At 41.3% G+C, this 23,727-nt stretch overlaps 2 protein-coding genes and 8 non-coding genes across 10 annotated transcripts; 3 read left to right on the top strand and 7 right to left on the bottom strand.

Annotated features, from left to right (window-relative positions):
* Nucleotides 1-6,035: 6,035 nt before the first annotated feature.
* tmem275a (transmembrane protein 275a) lies at nucleotides 6,036-6,656 on the bottom strand. Its single transcript, XM_070845809.1, has one exon. The coding sequence runs from the start codon at nucleotides 6,654-6,656 to the stop codon at nucleotides 6,036-6,038; it is 621 nt and encodes a 206-aa protein (XP_070701910.1).
* A 4,427-nt stretch (nucleotides 6,657-11,083) lies between these two features.
* On the bottom strand, nucleotides 11,084-16,996 carry kncn (kinocilin). The gene is made up of 5 exons (XM_070845818.1): nucleotides 16,849-16,996; nucleotides 14,985-15,053; nucleotides 14,751-14,822; nucleotides 13,474-13,567; nucleotides 11,084-11,225 (listed from the first exon to the last, which is right to left on the bottom strand). Exons 1-5 carry the CDS (start codon nucleotides 16,994-16,996, stop codon nucleotides 11,150-11,152), a joined length of 459 nt encoding a protein of 152 aa, XP_070701919.1. The 3' UTR covers nucleotides 11,084-11,149.
* Nucleotides 16,997-18,620: 1,624 nt separating this feature from the next.
* Nucleotides 18,621-18,739, bottom strand: LOC139214912 (5S ribosomal RNA). Its single transcript, XR_011585501.1, has one exon. It is a non-coding gene; the product is annotated as a 5S ribosomal RNA (ribosomal RNA).
* A 408-nt stretch (nucleotides 18,740-19,147) lies between these two features.
* LOC139214908 (5S ribosomal RNA) lies at nucleotides 19,148-19,266 on the top strand. The gene has a single exon (XR_011585498.1). It is a non-coding gene; the product is annotated as a 5S ribosomal RNA (ribosomal RNA).
* Nucleotides 19,267-20,066: 800 nt separating this feature from the next.
* LOC139214897 (5S ribosomal RNA) lies at nucleotides 20,067-20,185 on the bottom strand. Its single transcript, XR_011585487.1, has one exon. It is a non-coding gene; the product is annotated as a 5S ribosomal RNA (ribosomal RNA).
* A 408-nt stretch (nucleotides 20,186-20,593) lies between these two features.
* On the top strand, nucleotides 20,594-20,712 carry LOC139214911 (5S ribosomal RNA). Its single transcript, XR_011585500.1, has one exon. It is a non-coding gene; the product is annotated as a 5S ribosomal RNA (ribosomal RNA).
* Nucleotides 20,713-21,057: 345 nt separating this feature from the next.
* On the bottom strand, nucleotides 21,058-21,129 carry trnag-ucc (transfer RNA glycine (anticodon UCC)). The gene has a single exon. It is a non-coding gene; the product is annotated as a tRNA-Gly (tRNA).
* Nucleotides 21,130-21,508: 379 nt separating this feature from the next.
* trnai-aau (transfer RNA isoleucine (anticodon AAU)) lies at nucleotides 21,509-21,582 on the bottom strand. Its single transcript has one exon. It is a non-coding gene; the product is annotated as a tRNA-Ile (tRNA).
* Nucleotides 21,583-21,946: 364 nt separating this feature from the next.
* trnaw-cca (transfer RNA tryptophan (anticodon CCA)) lies at nucleotides 21,947-22,018 on the top strand. Its single transcript has one exon. It is a non-coding gene; the product is annotated as a tRNA-Trp (tRNA).
* A 1,137-nt stretch (nucleotides 22,019-23,155) lies between these two features.
* On the bottom strand, nucleotides 23,156-23,227 carry trnap-agg (transfer RNA proline (anticodon AGG)). Its single transcript has one exon. It is a non-coding gene; the product is annotated as a tRNA-Pro (tRNA).
* Between the last annotated feature and the right edge of the window lie 500 nt (nucleotides 23,228-23,727).

Here is a 23,727-nt window from a genome sequence, read left to right as displayed (position 1 = left end):
TGATTGATCTGATGGCCCCTGCATTAAAGCTATTCACATCAAGTCCTAGTGGCCACACTGTTATTTCTTTTCTTGTGCTTTTAAGTTTTTCCGGATCCTCTCTCTGTAGACTACTGTGTATGTTTCCTTCTCCCAGGGCCCACATATAGACTTGTGAAAAGCGAGGTTATGCAACAGTCTGGCCACTTGAATAAACTGCCATTTACTGTGGGTGAATGGAAGATTTAAGAATGGCGAGGGACCCATTGCCAGCTGTCATTAGTATGCAGAGCACTGCAGCAATACTATAAGGACCCTCGTTGGTTTCCATCAGAAGCTGGTGTATCTTTACCCCCTAATCGGCAGGGAGCTTTCTTCACCATGTCACCATCAAAAAGTGCTGCTGTTATTGAAATCAACAGCTCAGTCACGAGGCCGTCTCACACACTTGCACATGGGGAACCAAAACACTCCTATGTACACACCAAACCAGCCAATCAAGTCAACTTTGTCTGACATGTTTTTCTGGTCAAATCATGTGTTCAAAGGTACTTGAACCAAGAGACCAATCTTGAGTAAGCACTTCACTTCCAGGGTTGCAGGGAGGGCCTGAAAATGTTATTGTACTCACCAGTGCAATGAAGCAATAACCAAAGATGGACACATGTACCCAGTAACAACTAAATCATTAACATTTTCCCCTGCACTAATTAAGGCGATGCTTTTATTCTGACAAAGCATTCTTGACCTGTTTGAATAAGAATTCGACACCCATTGTCACCTGAACTGACAGTGCATGCCCATCACCAATAACTGCATTCATTTTAGTCTCAATGTAAGGATTCACCCCAGTTCAGTAAATCCTCCTCGTCCTCCCCCCCAGTCGCTCTGTGGAAGCGGAGTGAACTGGGTTAGGGTTATATAACCACTGTCTGCTCTCATAGATCCTCAGCAGCTCGTCTTCCCCTAATCTTTTCAGCTTGATTACACCCTCCATCCCCCTCCTCTGCCGACTCATTCAACTGAGAGTGTTCTCACACACAAGTACATCCACACAGGAGCACATGAACAGAGCGTAGGGATCCGCCACGCTCCGGTTTAGAGCGGATGGGATGCTTGTGTTTGCAGGTGCGTGTGTGTGTGTGTGTGTGGCTGCAGCAGTGTTTTGTCATTGTGCAGCATCTCATCATGAGAGACAAGAAGACAAGCAGCGGCTGCATCTGAGCTGTGCACGATCACCAACTTTGCACCTCTGATTTCCAGACCTTTCCAGTTCTGTAAACTGCATGTCAGCATCACACACAATCAGTCTCAGTCATTACTGCAGCTTGGTATCTGTGTGAACAGGAGCAATATTACAATCTGCTCAAAGATATCAACAAAGAGAGACTTTACACTGAAAATATTTGATGTACCTTGTCAGTGGCTGATACTGGAAGTGTCCCTGCCCCTAACCTGGATTCAATATGCAAATAGATTATTGTCAGATCAGTGGTCAAGTCAACATTTATTAATGCTTGTTTACAGCATGTCTGTGTCCCTTTTAATGGGTTTCTCTTTGTCTTTGATTTTCTGACAGAAATAGCCGTATTGTTCTGGTGTAATTGTTTACTGACCAGTAAAAGTCAACATTTTGCGGTCACAGAGTGCATTTGATAGCTGCTGTGATAAAGGGGAATCCAGGTTAATGACTTGGACAGCATGTCTGCTGAGAGCGTTTATCATTACCCATCATTCAGCATGACATAGCCCTGTCAAACGAGCTATCCAAGATATACAACTTAATTACACCAATAAGGAAGTCTGAATTCTTACACTGTGGAACTGCCGTTTGGCCATTGCTTAAAGGGATGGACAGGCTGAGGGAAAGTGGCAGCTGAAGCAGTGTGCAGACTTTGCTTTTAAAGAGTGCTCATAAAAATTGGTTTTAAATGAGGTCTGGGGACAGACGGAGGCATGGTGGTTCAAAGGGTGACTTCCATTTGGTTTTTGTGACATGTGAGCTTAACTCCAGTGGTAAACCCTGTCCCACTCTGTCTGACCTTTGCTCATCAAGAGCATGAATATGTAAATATTTTCCCCAGGTCACAGCTTACCTACAAACCCCTGCACCTCTAAAAGGCAGTAAACCTTCCAGCCTCCAGCTGGCTAAACATATGATATGTTTTATGGGCTTCTTCAGTGAAGGCCATCAAGCAAAAGATACAGGAAGTAGGTATGTTTGACAGCGGCCCCATGGGAAATGCTTTGTGTAACGTAACATAGGAAGGAGTTGAAAGGTGGAGGAGGTTTGAGTGGAATAACTGTATGTTCTCCCAAAATGTTAACTCTTCTAGTGCAGGCCTAATCACAGAAAATCCTGTTATATGCTGACAGCCTCAGTGTCTTGGCTGAGTTCCCTGCCTGGCTGATACAGTGATCAGCCGCAACCCACCATCTGCTACTTCAAACTCTTACTGACAGTTTGTACCTCGTCGTTACTGTAAACTTATGTAAAAACGCACCAGGCAGAATTAGGCCAGAATAGACAAATGTGTCTCACACAATCTTGGTGTATACCCACACACACACACACACACACACACACACACACACACACACACACACACACACACACATACACATATATATACATATTCATATTTTGTTATATCCCTTGTTTTTGCACAGATTCTGTTACTGACACTTTATTTCCGCACCTTTCAGTTTCCTCTGTTGCTGTAACAAGTACATTTCCACTCTCTTATGTTATCTTATATCACAGCACCCCTTCATACCCCATCAGTTTCTCTAAATCCCTATAGCCTTTTTTGTGCCGCCAACCAAGACTCAGTGAATGTACAACTAATACTGCAACTCTAAATTTAAACTTAATCAGAAATCCGACTGTGAAATCGGACATTAGTAGTTTTTGGAGCCTCTCTGACAGAAAAAAAGATCCTCATCCCATTTTGTCATCTGTGAGCTGCCTCAGAAAGTAGGGCATCCCAGATCTGTTCCTTCATCATCATCCCATAAGCACAAAGCAGCTTTATCAGCATCATGGACACTCAAAATGATAATGTCATGACTTTGATGTAATTAGTTGTTTCAACAGTTACAGATTTCCCAACAAGTCATGTTTTCACAGTAATAAGAAGTCTTGTAGAAATATGATATAGACCGTTGACACTTATCTTGCAAATGTCCAAACACGATGCTCCGTGAAAAGTGCAAACAATTTCTTATAATTTTGTGCTCCAGTAAACAATTTGCAGCTTTCAATGTCACCAAACCCACTTAAATGTAATATACTCCACCAATAGCTCTCTGACAGCCTCAACAATAGCCAACAGAGGCTTGTTATGCTCTGCTGACATCTATCGGCTTGATGTAAAATGCCATGTTTTATATAACAGCACTGAAATTCATAGACGTGGCTCTAACGCCCTCAAATGGCAACAACTGTAAACACGCATGAACACCTGTAGAGGAGCCAGATGGAGCTCATATTGAGTTCTTTAGTCAAGGCCATCTTGATGTGATGTGTTAAGGGATGAGAGGGCGAATCTTGTTTGCTTCTTCAGACCAGATTTATTACTTGGCTTTCACAGTAGAGCAGTAAAGCTGAAATAATGAGTTGATTATTCAACCAACAGAAAATTAATCAGTTTTATATTGCTGTAAATTGAATATCTTTTGCTTCTGGGCTGTTTTCTGACATTTTAAAAACCGAATGACAAGTCTATTATTTAAGAAAATAATCAGCAGATTAATCACTAATGGAAATAATCCATCAACATGCAAAAAATTAACATCCCACTCATTTTTGATTCATTTCTGATTCTTTTGAATAGCCGAGTCTTGCCTCAGGTGTTCAGGAGGCTGGTTTGGTGTGGAAAGATGTACTGAAACATGAAGTCACCGATAGTTTTTTGGTTCTCTAGGTTCTCTCTGACAAAACTGCAGAAACATTCATTGTTCTTTTGTGTGTCGTTTTCCTTCAAACGACTGTGAAACAGGGTTTATAGTCCTTTTAACTGTCATCCTTTTAAATGACTGTTACCCCACAAGATCGCACTGAACCTGTTCAAAGTGTAAATATATAACAAATCCAGTTGGACATTTGCATTCATTTCACTTCGTGATGACACAAAATGCAGTTTAGCGAGAACATGGTGTCACACCACACACATAATGAGCAACCTCATGTTCTACTGAAAGAGCCTTTTTATTTATATCTTTTGAAGGACTCACATTTGGATTGGTTACTTTTAAAATAAACAAATTAAAATCTTCACAAAAATATTCTATCTTTTACATTTTCCAGATGTTTGTATAAGTGCTACACAAATTAGAATACATAGATAACACCAATACTTCACAACAGGGTGTTTGCATTTCCTTGATTCAGTTCTCTGAACATGCAAAAATAAGCTCAGCACTCTAATTTGGCACGAGAGAGAGCTTTGACAGAAAAACTGGTCCCTTTGAGGAGCTGGGTGACAAATAATGAAGTTTAATAGTGGATAAGAGGACACTGTGGTCACTGCACTGTGTGCCCGTACGCAGGTCATCACTCTCCTGCTAATCATTTCTGAGATGGAACATTTAAACCATTTACATGCATTTGTTACATCCACGAGAACAAAAGCTGGGTGAGGCTTTCCTAACAATATGGAACAGAAATCCAGAGCCAAACAAAGGCTTTCTGAAGATAATGCCGTTGTGCACTTTTATTATAGCCCTCATTAGTTTGATCCTGATATCTCAGTCTAAGGCAACTTTCCTTTCAAAGGAAATTAGGGTTTGAATGTCCGTTTGACCAGTCAAGTTCATAACTGACAAGAAGACATCACAGTGATGGGGAACAGGTACTTTTATGCAATCTAAATATCTAAACTCTGTCTGACTTCTTGGCTTGCCCATATATTGAATGCTATGTCCAGTGAAGGTTGACTTACGCTGAATATAAAGTTTATCATATCAGACAATACTAAAGAATACTGTGAAATTCACATGTTCACATTTGAAAGACTCTTCTGCTTTTTCTGTGTGGAGTCCCGATATAAATTTAAATTCACTATGACAAAATAATCATTATGACACATTGTTATGCCTTACAGTGAGTTATGTCTCTATTCCACCTGGATCATGGCCTAAACTGCATTAGACTGTATACAAATTACCGAAAATATCCTGACGATCGTGACCTTAACAACTTGATTTGATTCACAACTACCTTCAGTGAAAATGTGGAATCAGAAACTGTGAAGAATGTGGTTAGAAATGTAATATTCACAGTCTTAATGTTGTTGTGATGGCAAGAGTTTGTCAAACTACAGGAATAATGTATCCACGATCCAACTTTGTGCACACAGTTACATGTAAATATGTACAACTGCATTGGCTGTAGACAAGTAGTGTGTAATCACTTACTGAAAGAACTGTAAATGCCAAGAATTCAGTCTCAGGTGAGAGAATATTGCTTTGGGACCCCTGCGACCTATAATATTTTATGCCCCCAAAACAAGGTCAGCACTGAGAATGGCACGCCAAATGCCAAATGTCACCACAAACGTACCTGTACAGTTCGACTCTGGGTTTCACTAATGACCTTTCACATCTAATCTTTAAGTTAAAAGAACAAATCAACAGTCACATTTTTCAGGTGAGCCCTCTCAAATCACTGCTGACAGGTGAGGTTTCCACAATCCGGAGTAACGGTGAGAGATAAATGCTTTCGCTTTCAGACACTTAGTTTGATTTCTACATGAAAACTCCTCATAATGCCCCACGTTAAAAACATAGACCTGGAGGAAAACAGCACAAGAGAGGTAGGAATTTGAATTCCAAAACCTATGATCCACAGATACATGGATTTTTTTCATTAACTTTGCATGCTAATTACCAGTTGGCTGCACAGCAAGAAAATCAAAAGCATACTGTTGACAACTTGTCACAACCAGAAATATGGCACTACGTAAACTAGAGGACACAATCACACTCAGCAAGCCCTCAGCCCAGAAGGATATTTACACTGCCAGCACTCCGGCCTTGGATGAGTTTTTGTGCTGCTAGGTGACCACTTCTTCACGTGGCAGGTTGAGCCTCACCTCCCCTCCTGCTGCTGTGGAGGCTGAGTAGACCGCGGTGGCGGAAACAGAAGAAGGGCCGTTGGTCTCCATGGTGAAGAGCTTGCAGGGCCCCCGTAGGGCCGCATCAGGAGCCTCCTTTTCTGGACTGGACACCTGGGATGATCCAGCGGAGGATGTGGGGCTGAGCTGCACAGCTGTAGTGTCCTGCAGTGTGTGCTCACTGGTCTCTATTTCAAACGTTGCCCCACCAGCCAGCCCGCCGTGTCCCATCAGCCCCGCGCCCCGGCCGCCCACCTTGGACCTCCGTGAGCTGTGGGGGGGTGGGAGGCGGCTGCACACGCAACAGGCCCCGAAAAAGGAAAAGGCCACCAGCAGTAGGATAGGTCCGATGATGATTGGGGGATTGGCAGAAGGCACCAGTGTGCTGAAGGCGAACGCTCCCACCAGAGTGATGTTGAGCCCAGCCAGCATGATGCATAGGCCACAGGCACAGCAGAGTGCCGGAGAGGGCAGGCCATGAGGGCGAGACTTCCTCCTCGTCTTCTTCTGGGGCTCCTTTTTAGGTACAGGGGTGCCGGTGTTTCTATCAGTGATAACCATGGCTTCACCTCCCGGCTGTCTCTCTCTCTCTTCCACTGTGTTGTCAAATCTCCCCGAGCTTCAGTCCAAACTCTTCCCCATGGCAACGTTTGAATAAATTCACAGCCAAGAATTCATCTTTGTCTGTAAATGACGAAACATGACAGCTGTCAGAGAGATAGACACAAAGAACAAAAATAAACTCTGCCTCTGATAAGTGCGCCCATTACACTGCTCTTGTTCTGTGCACTAGTACAGCTGGGCAGCTATCTAATGATCACTGCGGGCATAGTGAAGTGCCCCCCCCCCCAAACACACACACAGAGGCTGTGAGATCCATCACTGAGTGCTGAACATTCATCACTTTGACCTGCTACTCCTAGAGATTACAAACATCAGGAGAGGTTGGGGACCGACATCTTGTGATAAAATAAACATGTGATAACCAGAATACACTGGCCACCGCTAGATTTGGGTAAGTGGTACAATTAAAGTTGGCATTTGACTGTTTACTTACACTATGGCTGTGGTCCATAATATTGATGATACCAGAAGCTTGTTCCACATGTGTTTATACTGTACACTGAGATCATCGACTAAACTATGCTGTTCAATATAGTTTTGTCTGTTTTGCTCAATAATGACTTTAAGGAAATGTACATAACCTGTAATGTAACTCAAGTAAAGAAAAACCATAAAAACCAAAAGCAAAATATCACCAACAGGAACAATAGTAGTTGAGAGACAACAGTGGGCCCGTTAATGGGCACTTGGACTATTCACATTGTTGCATAATTACAGTATAAATTAGAGGAATGCAACCTGTGACTCATGCATCACCATTTTTAAATAGTCCTAAATAATTCAACGTGATTCACTGGAATCTCTACTTACTCTGTTTTTTTTGTTTTGTGAAGTGAAGTGAAATGTGTGCATTCACACTGCAGCTGCTTCTTCTGTGCCACCAAAGAAAAGCATTTCAGTATGTAGTTGCAATCAAATCAGCCCTTTCATTCCAGCAGGCTCCCATTCAGGAGCACACAGCTCCAACAAAGAGAAGGGACGTGGGGGAAAGGATCATTTTCTCATATCAGTAAATCACTAAATGACTGTGAACGTGTCACAGACAGTGTGTTTAAACGTGAGCTCGGCTTTGCTAAGAACATATTTAAACGCATGCCTAGCTCACTGCACTGGTGTGTTGCATTCCTGTAAAAATGAACCCGTGAAAATGATCTTACCCTTTATGTCGATATAATGAAGGTGCTGCCATTGTTTCACCAGTAGATTTTCACCGAGATTCCCAGTCTAATCACTGGGTGTAATTACTGAGAGGTTGAAAGGACGCGCGCGCACAAAACGAGGGATTTTCATGCTGCTGTCGTAGCTTCACGGTCCTGAGGGCACAAGTCATGACAGCCATTCAATCAGTGGAGACACAAAGCGGGGCGATCCGACCTGCTGAGGAACATTAAATCCGTGGGGAGAGGGGAGATCACTGAGGTGAGATGGCATTTCCTCTGAGTTGACACACAGACGCAACACCGCGCGCTGCTCCTGCTGTGGACCGAGGCGCACGCAGCACCTGACAGGTCATCGGGCATCGGAAACGGAGGGAAGCCGCCGATATGTGCGAGGCATCCGTCCGGTGGTCGGTGTGAAGTCGTCATATATTTCATACTTGATCTGCCGCGCTGAGCATCGTCCCTCCTCCGTGGACCTCTGGATGCGCCTCTGCTGCCTCCTCCTCACCAACCCATCCTTTAGTCCTCAACCTGGTGTGTGTGTGTGTGTGTGTGTGTGTGTGTGTGTGTGTGTGTTGCCTGTAGCTCAACAACTCATCATTATTTACTTGTTGCTGATTTTCCAAGAGGAACAGCCCTAATTGTGATAATTCCACCATTTCTTTTGAAATTTAGATTTCAAAGTATGATGATGACTGATGTTAACCTCTAATTGTTAATAAATGGTTAATACGTATAAATGTGTATTTAATCACAGCAACCTAATGGGTGCCAGGTTGTGAAAACTCTCATAATACTCATAATAAATGGTCATATGTTTCTAACTTTCTAAGAAATCCAATAAGTGTGCTGTTATAAATGTCATTAAGTCATTAATAAACAGTAAAGAGTCACCAAATAAGCCTAGAAACGAAGTTGGTAAGATGTCTTTAATCAAATGGTAATAAACCATTAGTGAAGCGTTCAGAGGGTCAGAGGTCAAACTGTCCATTTGAGGGACATTTCTTGTGATTTGAAGAGATAAAGTGACATTGTAAATGTTAAGGAGGAGGATAGTTCCTGTTCTTATTAAGGGCTCAGCAAATGTATTAACCATTAATAAGTTGTAACTGAAATTTGTTACAGCTTCTAAACTTCAGAGAGGTCAGTGTATTAGAATATGGCACCAATAATGGTTCAAACCTGAGAGTTAGTTCTTGAACTTGGAAACAGTGGATAAAATAATCTTAACTGAAGGAGCGCTTACTTTTTACTTTTAACAGCCTTTTCATGCTTAAAATGTCACCAGCTATGCTGCCCAAACAATCCCAACACAAGGTCTCCTTTATGACCATAAACATCAATGCTTTGCATCCCAGTATGTTGTATGTCCCAGTATGCTGCTAGTGGCATCTTGACCACTATTCAACAGAGAAGAAAATATTTTTTTCCCAGGGAAGTCTGTGGATCGTCCGGAGTGAACGGGACATAGTTTCTGGGGAAACGTGTTGATTTTAAGTTTTTGAAAAATGGAATTTTTGGATGCTTTGAGAATCCCAATTGAAAGTCCACTCATGTCCATGGTGTTTGGTAGTGAAAGAATTCTCAATGATGGAGACATCAAAATCTCTGTTAAAGTCCCGAGCAGCAGCACACACCGCACTCCTCTGGACCTGACCTAGAATGTACTTTTTTTGTTATTTGGGTTATTTAAATGTTTCCAGCTCTGGTCTCAAGGTGTAGTCCAGGGTTTTCACTGGTTGTTGACTACATGTGGCTAGATAGTTCGCATAAGATTGTTTTCACCTTCTAGCTTGAATCCATGTGTTTTTTGTAAAAATGTCCAATCACGTGTTTTTGCTATTATCCCTTTAATCCATTCAGAATGATGTTTAACTTCATACAGACGCAGAGGGATTGTGGAGAGGCGTCCTGTGATTTATGGCCTGACAATCAAACTGCTGGTTGTCATCAGGGCGCTGCAGACTCCACGGGCTCCTGTTGCCTGCATGATTCAGCCTTACAGTACAACACTGTTTTTGTCAGAGCACAGCGCTCTGCCCCACGCCACTTTCCATGCAGCAGCCATTCTGCCTGTGCTGTCCTGAATATCAATGTATTATGTTTCACTGCGGGGGGGCTGCTCACTGTATGCAGGCACTGGAGGTAGCTAGTATTCCAATTTGTTTGGCCCATGACAAATACAAGCAGGGGATCTTGAGCTGAACCATGCACGCAGTCCCATCACCACATAACGACCGTAATAATTTTTTAATTTGCTGGCTGAGAACATTGCAGTGATGAGATGAGCTGCACACAAGTGGGACCGCTGGGCTTAATTTGCTTCACTCGTTGTCAGGAAGTATGGAAAATACTTCACTAATAATCACAAATGGATCTTTGGAGTGGCTAAACATATGAAGACAATCTACCACTTCATGGAGGAATATTATCAGGTTTTTATTACTCCAAGAAGAAACTATATACAAAATGGTAGACCTAAAACTGAGCACTGCTGGACATGATGTGTCAATTTAATAGCTGATCATTTTCACATAGTTTGGAATTGTTCATGAATCCATTTTTACTGGCTAGAGATAGTAACATACATAAAATCAAAACGTTAAATGTTAAAGTATCTTAAAGTATCACATGCAGCTTGCAAAAAAAGCAACAACTAAGAAATGGCTGCAAAAGGAACCTGCAACAGAAGGAGAGTGAATAACAACTGTAAAGGGCACATGTGATGATTGTTTCAATAATCTCTTTAAGTATTGGTCCAAATGGGTTTCACATATGAAGATGGATGTCACATAGACAGAAAGGAAGTATTTGGTATTGTCACATCTATAATTCCACTCTAATTTCTGCTCTGTGATTTGTTTCCTCAGTGGGTTTATACTGGGTGTGAATGTGTGTTTGCTATCCATAATGGTCATTCTGGTTTCCTTCGAGGACTAGATGGACTGACCCTGATACGGACTTGTGATAATCCTCACTTGATGCTCTGTTGGTGCTTACTTTTGATGCCTCACTTTCTCCAGGGGACTATTGTGAATGTAACCAATAACAAAACGCTAATTAGTGTATTACTCCTGGTGACATGTCTGTTCAGTTTTCTTGTGCATCTGTGTTCCACTAAAACAAAACTACAAAGATTAAGTATTAAAAAACAATTGAATCTTTGGAAATATTTATTATTCAAATCAGCATATTTTATCCCACATTTGAAAGAATCCTAATGAAGAAAATTAGTTGAACAGCATTCGTCAGTCAGGTCGTGTGATGACGTCATGGCAGTTCTTGATCTGAAGGTGACTGCTTAAGTTTCCGTCGTGATAAGACGTCTGGCATGTCTGAAGATGTCCTGCAACGCACCACAGAGAAAATGCATAGTTGGTGTATAAGTATGTGCATAATGCATTAAAATCAGCCGCAGTGAATGATTCTCTGATTTATTCTTTATTCTTTAAAGAGTGAGGTTTCCAGTATTGTCCAGTTACCCTGCTAAGACATGAAGAATAACTGCACTATTCTTAAACCATAGCCTTACTTTTACGTATTTTAGTACGATATTAAGTAGATCACCTCAGCCAGATAAAACGGCTGCAACGTAATCAAAGTGTGTCCTCTAAAAGTTCTTTTTTCCAGTTACAGGCTCACATTCTTATTTGTGTCTTATTTGTGAGAACATTACGGAAAAGGATCCCTACAGAGATCGACCTCTAAGATCCCTGTTGTTCAATCAGAAACAGGTGAACATTGCTCACCCCAAAGCCACCAGACTCCACAGAAACAGCAATTAGAATAGATAACAGGAGCTACGGGTCTATCCCTGCCTCAATTGGTTAGTTTGTTCGTGTTATGGAATGACTTTGGTATTTTAAAACGTTAGTTCGGATCCAAACTAACATGTTAAAACATTAAAGTCACAGCAACTAGACTAGCAACTCCTGTGTTCTGCAAGGTAAAAGTACTGTTTTTGTCAATCTAGCATAATGGAAATCCATCCAGTACCTGTGTTACATCAGAATTAACTGGTTGAAAAGGAGGAGATACCAGGTCATATTCACTTTTGAAAGTCCCATTTTCTCCTCTGAATGCCTCGGACAGTCAAAAAAAACCCAGAAAAAACACATGTTCTTGTGTAAGGTGTTTTGCTGGCTGTTCTGTTTACACCTTTCCATCCTACCTGCGCTCATATCAACAATAAACCAGCAAAGTGCAGCACGTACAGAAACGTTGAGACGAGATTCACTTCCTCATATAGAATGACTTAATCAACGACATGCCCTTTAAATGAGGTGATTAATCATTTTGTCCATAAATCAGTTAAACAGCTTAATCTCCTCAAAGTTTTTGGCCCCTCATCATATTTCATGTCACAGAATCACATTCTCCTTAAACCGTGACATAAATAATGGCTACAGAAAGAGCAACAGAATAAGGTTAGAAGAAAATCAATCCACATCAACTCATGCCTTGTAGTGACAGCCACAAACCTGAAATGAACTCTGTGAGAAGAGAGCAGACACACATTTAAACAGTGTGGGTCAAATCATTGCAGGGCATCATAACCTTATGACAGAGACCTTATTACTAGAATATTTCTGCTACTACAGGAAGTAAAAGTGACTGTTCCACTTAATGAAGGTGGTCCACAGCTCTGTGAACTAGAAAATGTGACACTGAAAGTCTTTGAATTTTAAGGTATAATTAATCATTTATGTGTGTTGAAGGCTGTGCGATAAAATAGCATAACATTACAAAAAATCAAGGCCAAATCGAGAGGTGTTGAGAATCCGGGTCAACTCTCAGATTTTTTCTTCTTTTGCTGGAATGGACACTGTTATTCATCACTGCGGTGACTCAAATTTGGTACTACTACTACTACTGAGCTGCAGTGAGGCAAAGATCACTGTCAAACAATGTTGGTTGTCGAAAACAGAAACAGTTCCTGACAGACAACGCTCACGCGTCACAAGGACGATACAAGTCCTTGTCAGTTAAACTTTAAACAGGAAACAAACAACTGAATGCAGATCTGATCATTGATCTATTTTTGGATCACAGCTCAAGTTAATGTGTATTCTGCATAAACTGGGAACTGATACTGTGAGAAAGCGATTGATTTTTCTAAGAGGCGACATGTAAATTTACTCTCACAGAAACTTCTAAACTAATCCTGCAGGATCTACCCAGTGATTAAGTTGATTATTCAGATCTTCATACACTTTTCATGATCTAGGCGGATTGGGCATGTTTTCTTTTAGAGATTTGACTGTGTGTCTCATATTTTTCTAAAAAGACTAATTCATATTGAATATATCTGTAAAATTGTCAATATTTTTTATACAACCTGTGTGTAGCAAAACTTGAAGTATAGTTAGGTTTAGGTACATTAGGGGAACATTATGATACTTAAGATTAGAAAATGACGTGTGATTGAGACGTTGAAGTCAGCTGTATCACACACACACACACACCCACCTGCTCATCCTTACCTTTCTTGCACTACATGAACATCACACCACTTCTTGCTCTTGTGTGAAAATCTCTAATCCACATTAAGTGCATAAGAACACAATTCACAGGATATAATACTGGTCTCATACCCCTCATCCGGGTTGGTCTCAGCCGTTGGGCCGCCCTCCACAAAGGTTCCCATTCGACTCTTAGAACGTTCCAGGTTTAGTTGACTCTGAGTCCCTGAGCAGATAAACAAGTGTTACGTGTTTCACCGGTCTGTGGAAATCTGACAGTTGTATCATGAGGGCTGGCAGGAGAGGGGGGAACAAGATCTCAGGGAAAAAAATGCACCCACATGTTTGGATTGTCCATTATGCAGCCACCCGTGTTCACCTGACTATCTCTCTTCAAAACTTAGAAGCTGAAACACTGATTCGGGCACTGTTACAAGCAGTTGCAGCTCCTGAATGAGTGTATGGGTGCAGTTAAATAGACACAACAGAGGGAATGATGCAGGATTATCTCAGCCAAAGTCATGATAACATTTCTCTGAATAACAAGGAAATGAAAGGAGAACTTTCTCTTATTGTTCTTTGCTCCTATAATACTATAATACTATAATACTCACATATCATACAGGCATCCCTGACCAACGGTATATTTGTTTATGACATGTTCAATAAACAGCAAAGTAATTTCAAGAGTAAGTGCTGGATTATATATGTTACATTATCCCTAAATAATAAAATAAAATACTACTACACTTCCCTCTCTTTTAGAAATTGTCATGGACACTTATAGATGCTCTCAATGTAACATGAATGGATAAAATATCATTAAGTTTCAGTGTGTGATTTGAATATGCATTTATCTTATATTTTTATTGCAGTTATTTTCATTGTAGCACAAACATGTAGGTCTTCTTTTCAAATTGCTTGAATCTACTTTCATAATGCTCAAAACTAAATTAGTGTCTTATGATTTGTAAAGACAGTACATTGCTGTGTGATGCTAGCATACAATATACTTTGTATCGAAGTAGCATTTATATGTTTATGTCAGTTTGTAAACTTTTAGTGTGCCTCTCTCAGCCCTGTGGCTCTTCTCTTTCTTACATCCCTTCTTGATCTCATAATGTTTTCCATCTAGGTCAAGAAAAAGTGTTTACTATTCAGCTGCACCTCCTGCGATATTAAAGAGATGTCTGATGCTGTGCAATAACCGCGAAGACACAACACCTCTCTCACTGGTGTTCGCTCTGGTGTCAGATTTTTTATCAACAGATAACGGACATGTACTTGATGGCTCACTATCAAGTAGCAAACTGAACACAATATCTTTGAATGTCACATGATACCTGCATGTGCTCGGCTGCCTTTCTGTTGAAACATTAAGGAAAAGGACGGCTCACACACTCACTCACCTTCTCTTCTCAGTGTCTCCGCAGGTTGTTCAGGAGGGGGGTTGGCTGGTGCGGGGTGCACTCTGAAGTTTCCTGGGAAAGAGCCAAAACATTTGTCTGCATTTTTTTGTCTTTAAGTGAACAAATTTAGGCATTTTATCACAGCACGGCATACGTGGAAGTGTAGGTAAATTTAAAAGTAGTTGAATTTTCCAATAAAATATTGAAATCTGAAAATATTAATGTATAACTTACCAAAGGATGGAAGAATATTGTTGATGTTCAGCCAGGCTTTTATGAACGGGTAGACCGATATGAGCAGGCCTGAAAAGCAGATAGCATAATTCAGTTGATGAGTGATATAAAACAACTTGGCTTTTACTATATTGCTCTAATCACTGTGGGTTTAATAAGTAATAACAGATTAATGAATATTTGTCACTTCATTGGAAACGAATGAATCAATCATATCTATTCTCTGCCTTGAGTTTGTACAATAGTGGGCTGAAACAAAACCTTGGCTGGAGGAAAATGTTGTGTTCTGCAGGCTCCGACAAAAATCTCATTATGAAGGGACATGAAATATAAATCTAATCACTTGCACATTCTCAGTTATTGCAATTTGCTAATTCAATTTGCTCAAGTGAAATACAAACCCTAAGTCCTATAGATTGAGTCACACCAGAAGGTAGAAAAACACTTGTAGAAGTTGGCACCAACAATTTTTGATTACAGTCTTCGGTTCATTTGTAATGTAGCAGATACAGTGTGTGATGTCTCCTCCTGTTTGACTCAAAGTAAAAAAGCAATATCTGAACGGCGCAGGGCTTGTGTGCCTCTCAGTGGCACTCCGCTCCAATTCAACACAGTTACTGATTTCCCTTACAAGCCAGAAGAGCTGGCATTAAACCCTGGCAGGTGCTGAGGGTGGCTGTGATGCATGTATGTGCTTAAAATGTCATGAAACTGCAGAAGGAGTGAAAAGGATCTGCCGAGAACACTCTGTTCATACTCATTAGTCAGCCTATGTGTTGGAGGAGGCATCAAGGCACATAAGGCCCAAAACACATAATTAGATGCTACTTAGCTGCAAGTGCTGCCAGGGTGAATGTTTCTGTCAAGCTACTGCGCACAGTTCTGATTCGCCAAATTATTGGGCACATTACGAAGACAAGTTAATTATTGGAAGCTGATCAAATCATTAGTGAGAATGCATTTCACATTAACAATGCATGCTGATGCTCTCTTCCTCAGATCAAGAGCCCCGGCCTTTGCTCTTTCTCTCGAGGAAAGCAGTTCAGACACTCCTTTATCTTGGCAGTGCAGCTCGTCAGTTGGTTCCTGTTACACTGTTGTATCAAATGATCACATGGCGTGTTTTTCAACGACGGTGGATGGAAAATGTCACAGGCCACAGATCTTTTATCTGGAATTTTTTTTTTTTTTTTTGCTTAAACAAATATCCATCACTTTGCCCGTTGGTTATGTCTCTTTCTGTCTAGAGAAAGAAGGGAGAGAGAGAGAAAAGGAAAGATTTTTCTTCTAATCTTCTTAAAACCCATTCATACAGAGATGCTTTTCTTTTGTCACAACCTACGCTTGCACGCTGATGAAGGTGGCAAAATATGGAAATGAGCATTGTTTCACCAAACAGCCTCAAGAAATATTTCATGTTTTATGAGCTACAAATGAAAAATAACGCATTGCTTTTGTTTTCCAGTAACTCGTTCGCAAAGCAATGTGGAGTGTGTTATATTACAAAGTGACTTAATGATTGCGCTCAAGCAATGCCAACACCAATCACAGACACAGAGCATATGCAAATCCATTGTGTTTAACCTTGTTTTACAGCTGAGGTCTCTGAGACTAACAGACGCTGAGGTAATGTGACATTTCTAAAGAAAATTCTCGTAGATTAGGAAAAGTCATGAAGCATTAAGGGAATAAAAACAATGAGCATAAAAGTGTATGTTTTTACGATGTTTGATAGTAGCCCAGCAGACCAATCAGAATGCATTCAGTGCAGGTTCAGCGGTTAAAAAGCAAATCCAATTACTTTTAACAATCACTAAATACCTCTCCCACAGCTGGGTCAGTAAAAAAGTTCACACACACTCACCGAGGCCTCCCGCTCCCAGGAAGATACCTCCTACAGCATCAGCGTCACACTCCCTGGACACCCCAATGATGATGCAGCCCGCCACAATGCTGACCAGGGCAGAGCCCACCCGTAGCCCATGGTACTGCCCGATGCTGACGGGGTTCATTCAATAGGTGGAGGCCCTCCACCTGACTTTCACACACACACACACACACCCACACACACCCTCACACACACTCACAGTAAACAGCCCTGACAGTGCTCTCTGCTTCAGCTTGGGCCCTCACTGCCACTGGCAACTTCACTGTCATCTGCACGAGCCTCGCCCCTCCTTTTCCTTCACTCTCTCTGACACAGAAACACTTTCTCTGGGAGGGCCTCTGTCTCTGTTCTACGTTGCTCAAGACGTCTCATGCATCTTTAAAGATGGAGCTCTGGTTTCCTTTGCCACCGAAAATTAGAAAGCTTGGGGCGCAGACTCTTATGACAGCGATACGTGTGCTACAAATCTGATCACAGCCCCTCTTCCTACCAGCACTGGCATCTCATATGACGCAGGCCTACGCAGTCAATGGCTTGAGTGTAAAAGAGGGAAAAAGAGGAAAGGCACTAACGGGACAGACAGCTGCGTGGCTATCTTGGACATGTGCAGTGCACCACAGACTTAAAAGTAAGACACAGGGGTGTGAGTACAGAGGCAGAGCAGCAGAGAGACAGACGGGAGGCCAGTTAGACAGAGTTAGAGTATGTGCCACTTGTGTGATTTGTCTGTGAGCTTGAAGGGAATGTGTAATGAAAGGTTCAGAGAGTCCTCTACGGTGGGGGCCCGAGGCCATCCATAAAGGCCTGCAGTTGCCATAGGAATAGCATATCCATGGCAACAGAGGGAAAAAGAGGGTAAGCAGGATAATAGGATAACAAATGAACTTGGGTTATGGGTGGAGGAGAAACAGTGACACATTTCCCATTCAGCAGGTAAACTCTGGCTTTCTTTCCTTAGAGCCAAATGTCTACATCTATTATTAATCAGTGCTGGTGGTGTGTGTGTGTGTGTGTGTGTGTGTGTGTGTGTGTGTGTGGTGTGAAGCTATAACCACAAATGTTGGTTAATGACACAACATAACTCATCTCTCTATGATTGCTGAGGGCTCTAAAGCAAAGTGACCTCTCAAGGAATATGGGAGATTCAAGAAAAATGATTTAGATTAACACATAACTATCCAAATAAATCAGCAAACAGCTCCAGTTCATTAAAGAATACATTCAAAAAACAGACCTGTTGTTATTGCTGCAGAATTTTATCCCAGTTGTTGACGTTTCTCTATAATACTAAAAAAATAATAAAACTATCAAGTGTCACTTGTTTCCCCACACTTAATAACTCTCACTAACTCTGTTACAAAAACAGACATTCATTTAAAAAAATCAAGATGGATAACTGGAATTTGCACTAATAATTATCTAACTGTTAAAAAATATCAGCAATGACTCATTTCTGTCTTATATATTTCAAACATATTTCCTTTTGATTGCGCATTTCTCTAAATTTAATTAATGATTAAAGTTATTTTCACAATATTAGAAGATCAAGAAATAATTACATGATTGTATACATAGCAACCATTTAACTGTTCCTGTATTCCTGTATGTATTTAAAGATTTGTTTATATGCAGTTATTGAATCGTTCGTCCTCCATAAGTGTATTTTTCAGAGCTGCGTCTGCACAGAAAAAGGAGCAGCAGCAGCAGCAGCGGCCTCTGCTGGGTGTCAAGAGGACGACGAGGATAAAAGCTTACAGCACCTGGTATTCCCAGGCGGTCTCCCATCCAAGTACTAACCAGGCCCGACCCTGCTTAGCTTCCGAGATCAGACGAGATCGGGCGTGTTCAGCGTGGTATGGCCGTAAGCAATTGTAGCAAGAACTAAAAGCCATCTTATACGTGTGCATGGGCGGACTTGCTCATTTCTCTGCGGTGTGGTCTGCCCAACATCACGAACGCTGTCTCTGGCATGCCTGCCATCTAGCGAAGTCCTGTGCTCACGGCAGCTTTCAGCCGGCCCTACACGTGCTTCCACTCAACACTTCAATTTCATACTACTGCATTTGACATTCAAGGCGCTTTGATCAAATGTGACAGCGCTAAAATGATGCTTGCACACTCATGTATCTATCAGTCATAGTAAATGGTGGCTTTTTAAAGATTTTTTCCATTACAGTGACAAGACTCGTGTTGCTTCCTCAGTAAGTGCAGCTGGTACCTGAAAAGACGGGACGGGTCAGCGTCTTTAAAGAGGATTTTTCCTACTACTTCTCTCGCTTACGGCCATACCACCCTGAACACGCCCGATCTCGTCTGATCTCGGAAGCTAAGCAGGGTCGGGCCTGGTTAGTACTTGGATGGGAGACCGCCTGGGAATACCAGGTGCTGTAAGCTTTTATCCTCGTCCTCCTCTTGACACCCAGCAGAGGCCGCTGCTGCTGCTGCTGCTTTTTCTGTGCAGACACAGCTCTGAAAAACACACTTATGGAGGACGAACGATTCAACAACTGTATATAAACAAATCTTTAGATACATACAGGAATACAGGAAGAAGTTATATATATATATATAACAAAAATATAGCAATAGACTAAAGACAATTATTTAGTCAAGTCCTCTTTCATGACCAACTTTTATGTATCAATTTGTCTATTTTCACAGCACTGAAATAGCACTGCTAAAAATCACAAATGATCTCCTTCTGGAAGCTGATTCTGGTCTCCTATCCATCTTCATCCTGCTTGATCTGAGTGTGGCCTTCAACACCATTTCACACACCATCCACCTAGACAGACTCCTTGCCATTGGTATTACTCACATACCCCTTAACTGGTTTAAATCGTACCTCTCTGGCTGCACTCAGTTCATTCAACTCAAATCATTCATGTCACACCCGTTCCCAGTCACCACCCTGTTATTCATTATCTCCATTCTCCCCCCTAATTATATACTGGCTATTGTCTGTTATTTTAATGTATTTTATTGTTGAGTCATTGCTGATATTTTTAAACAGTTAGATAATTGTAAGATAATGTATTTATCTTTTCACTTGTGCCATACTTTTTGTATTTATCTGTACCGTTGTTGAATCGTTCGTCCTCTATAAGTGTGTTTTTCAGAGCTGTGTCTGCACAGAAAAAGCAGCAGCAGCAGCAGCGGCCTCTGGCGGGTGTCAAGAGGACGACGAGGATAAAAGCTTACAGCACCTGGTATTCCCAGGCGGTCTCCCATCCAAGTACTAACCAGGCCCGACCCTGCTTAGCTTCCGAGATCAGACGAGATCGGGCGTGTTCAGGGTGGTATGGCCGTAAGCGAGAGAAGCAGTAGGAAAAATCCTCTTTAAAGACGCTGACCCGTCCCGTCTCTTCAGGTACCAGCTGCACTTACTGAGGAAGCAACACGAGTCTTGTCACTGTAATGGAAAAAATCTTTAAAAAGCCACCATTTACTATGACTGATAGATACATGAGTGTGCAAGCATCATTTTAGCGCTGTCACATTTGATCAAAGCGCCTTGAATGTCAAATGCAGTAGTATGAAATTGAAGTGTTGAGTGGAAGCACGTGTAGGGCCGGCTGAAAGCTGCCGTGAGCACAGGACTTAGCTAGATGGCAGGCATGCCAGGGACAGCGTTCGTGATGTTGGGCAGACCGCACCGCAGAGAAATGAGCAAGTCCGCCCATGCACACGTATAAGATGGCTTTTAGTTCTTGCTACAATTGCTTACGGCCATACCACTCTGAACACGCCCGATCTCGTCTGATCTCGGAAGCTAAGCAGGGTCGGGCCTGGTTAGTACTTGGATGGGAGACCGCCTGGGAATACCAGGTGCTGTAAGCTTTTATCCTCGTCGTCCTCTTGACACCCGCCAGAGGCCGCTGCTGCTGCTGCTGCTCCTTTTTCTGTGCAGACACAGCTCTGAAAAATACACTTAATATACCAATAAATGCATAAAGTTTTGCATCAATGACAAGATAAATACATGCTCAAATAATACAAACATAAATTAATTATGTATTTATTTTGCAGTGTACTTTTTGAGTATTTGTTGTGTATTTTATTAATTATTTATGTAATAATGTATCGATTTATGCATTTATTTATTGAAGTCATTTTTCATCTTCCACAATCAGCTGCTACAGTTCGTACGCAAATCACCATTCTTAATTTCAGGCAAAAAGGAATTGCGTTGGCCGGGAATCGAACCCGGGTCAACTGCTTGGAAGGCAGCTATGCTAACCACTATACCACCAACGCCATATGTATGAATCCCGGAAGACTGATAATGGACCTGCTCTCTGTAGTGTGGTTGATCTGGGTGTGGCAGCATGAATATGATCTGTAGCGCATGCCAGAGGGGCAAAACTGGAACAGGTTGTGTCCTGGGAGTGCAGTGACGTATCAAGTCAAGTACTTGTGCTTAACTTGAGTATTGCCATTTTATAACACTTTATTCTTCTATTTCAGGGAAGTATTGTACTTATTACTCTCTGCATTTCACAGTTGTAGTTACTAGATACTTTGCAGAGTTTGATCATTAATACAAATTAAGGTTTAAGCTACCAAACAGTATATAAAGTCATTTATAGTATAGCGACATGATAAAAAGTACAAGCTAAATATTCAAAATCTCTGTTGGCCCGTACGGGGATCGAACCCGCGACCTTGGCGTTATTAGCACCACGCTCTAACCAACTGAGCTAACCGGCCATGCTGTCATCAGCAGTCACATGTGGATATGACCGTACATGTGAGGACTCCTGCGTCTCTCGCTGTGTTTTATCAATAACCGGATATCAAAGGGATGTGCACATTTACAACCATACAACCATTTAGGATTAAACCCATGATATGAATAGACAAACTGGCCCGTTTGCGTTCATGTTTGACACCTTTATATTGTCAATAACTCATTTGTAGTTACATTATCCTTCCTTTCTAACGTGTTAATTGTGTTGTTTTGTTTTTCTTAAGTTACTGGCTCTCATATATTGAATGGGAAATCAATGAGTGAGATTTAGCACCAACATCGATGGTCAAGTTTATTAGCCATGTGTGCTTCCGTGTATTTTCAGACCTCGTGGCGCAACGGTAGCGCGTCTGACTCCAGATCAGAAGGTTGCGTGTTCAAATCACGTCGGGGTCATATCTTTAATTCCATTTTATTATGCCAATGTTATTAAACTTGGCTCATTATTATCATGGTTATGTTTTGACTAACTATCACGCTACAATATGCTTAACAAATTGCAAAGCTTGAAACAAACATTTACCTAAAATACATTTATAGCAAGATTTTGGCTTGTTTCTTAAGAACTAGATATTTCTAATAAAATTCTATCAAGTTGAAATTTACCCAAATGGAAATTTAGGCATCAAGTAGCTTAAACAATACAAACAAAAACACCAATACATACAAGAATATAGGAATAAAAAGCACAAGAATAAAAGCACAGCAGTGAAGTGATAATCTAGCCACCAGGGCTACTACAAAAACCTGGCAATTTGGCTGAGTATGTGCTAATGGCACAATCTGTGGCTAATGGATACAGCAAAAACAATGCAACATTAGGGATTACTGTGGATACTTATAATAAAATAGGACCTCAGGTTTAAGGTAAATATACAACTACGAATGCAGATTGTGCATAGACTAAGAGTCCAGCATACTTACAGGACGGAGGTGGGTATTTAGTTGCAGTTGATTTCATCCCGCCATCACAGGGAGAAGTTGTAAAGCCGTCTGGCCTGATGGACAAAGACCTCCTCAGTCTGTGCAGAAGGATTGAGACAGCTGTATGCCACTGAGAACACACATCTGCTTTGCAAATGTGCTGTGCAAAAAGTGGTGGGCATTGTCCATGATGGACAACATGGACAACAGTATACCTAAAGTCCTCTCTGTCACTGACAGCAGGAAATCCAGGTCCACGCGAACCACAAAGCCAGCATTAGCCAACAATTATGAACACATAAACAAACACTTTACATAAATAAACAGATGATGAACTTTCTGTGTGAAATACGTGCTCCTAAATTCTATAGTTTGACACCATTTCTATGTTCATTTTAGATATGTTTGCACCACTTTAATACTGTCTGTTGCTTTTACTTTCCTCCACAACAAATAAAGATAAACAGATCAGCGGGTAGAAGTATATGAAAAGGAATGTGTTAAATGACTGACTTGAAATATATCTGTAGACATTGAGATGCGGGACTCTCAATACTACAGGACAGACAGGACATTTAACGTACTACCGAAAAGAAAAAAAGAACACCAGGGCTCGTCCGGGATTTGAACCCGGGACCTCTCGCACCCTAAGCGAGAATCATACCCCTAGACCAACGAGCCAACCTGCAAGACTTCCTTCTGCTAGGCTTCAGAAAATTGCCTGAAAGTCTCGTGTAATTTCTTTTAATTTCTACGTTTCATGGGTTCCCAAACCACCTGTCAGGCATTGCATTATTACAAAAGTGGCGAACAAGTTCTTAAAAAAAAAAAAACTAGTACTGCTCCAACAAAGGGCCACGGATGTTTAAAAAGAGAACAGTTCTTTCCACAAATTAACCCACTAGTTACATCCATCAACTGTCTATGGTTGGTACTTTACATGCATACTCTGTTTTACAAATTACACATGAATTACTTTACTGTTGACTTCAGTTATATATTTTCCAGCTCATAAAGTAAATTATTTATGCTCATGAGAAGTTTTTACATGGTTATTAAACTGTTATACTGTCAAGTTTGTCAACATTAACAAGTCTCCAAACGAGCTAACGCTAACGGCTAAATTAGTGCAATAAGTAGTGAGAGCTAGCTAGCTAGCTAATCATTAGCAAGTTATGTTG

The sequence above is a fragment of the Pempheris klunzingeri genome, chromosome 15 (assembly GCF_042242105.1).
Source record: "Pempheris klunzingeri isolate RE-2024b chromosome 15, fPemKlu1.hap1, whole genome shotgun sequence".
In the NCBI taxonomy this organism is placed as follows: domain Eukaryota; kingdom Metazoa; phylum Chordata; class Actinopteri; order Acropomatiformes; family Pempheridae; genus Pempheris; species Pempheris klunzingeri.
The sequence above is the reverse complement of the archived record's forward strand: the minus strand, read 5'-3'. Positions and strand labels throughout refer to the sequence as shown.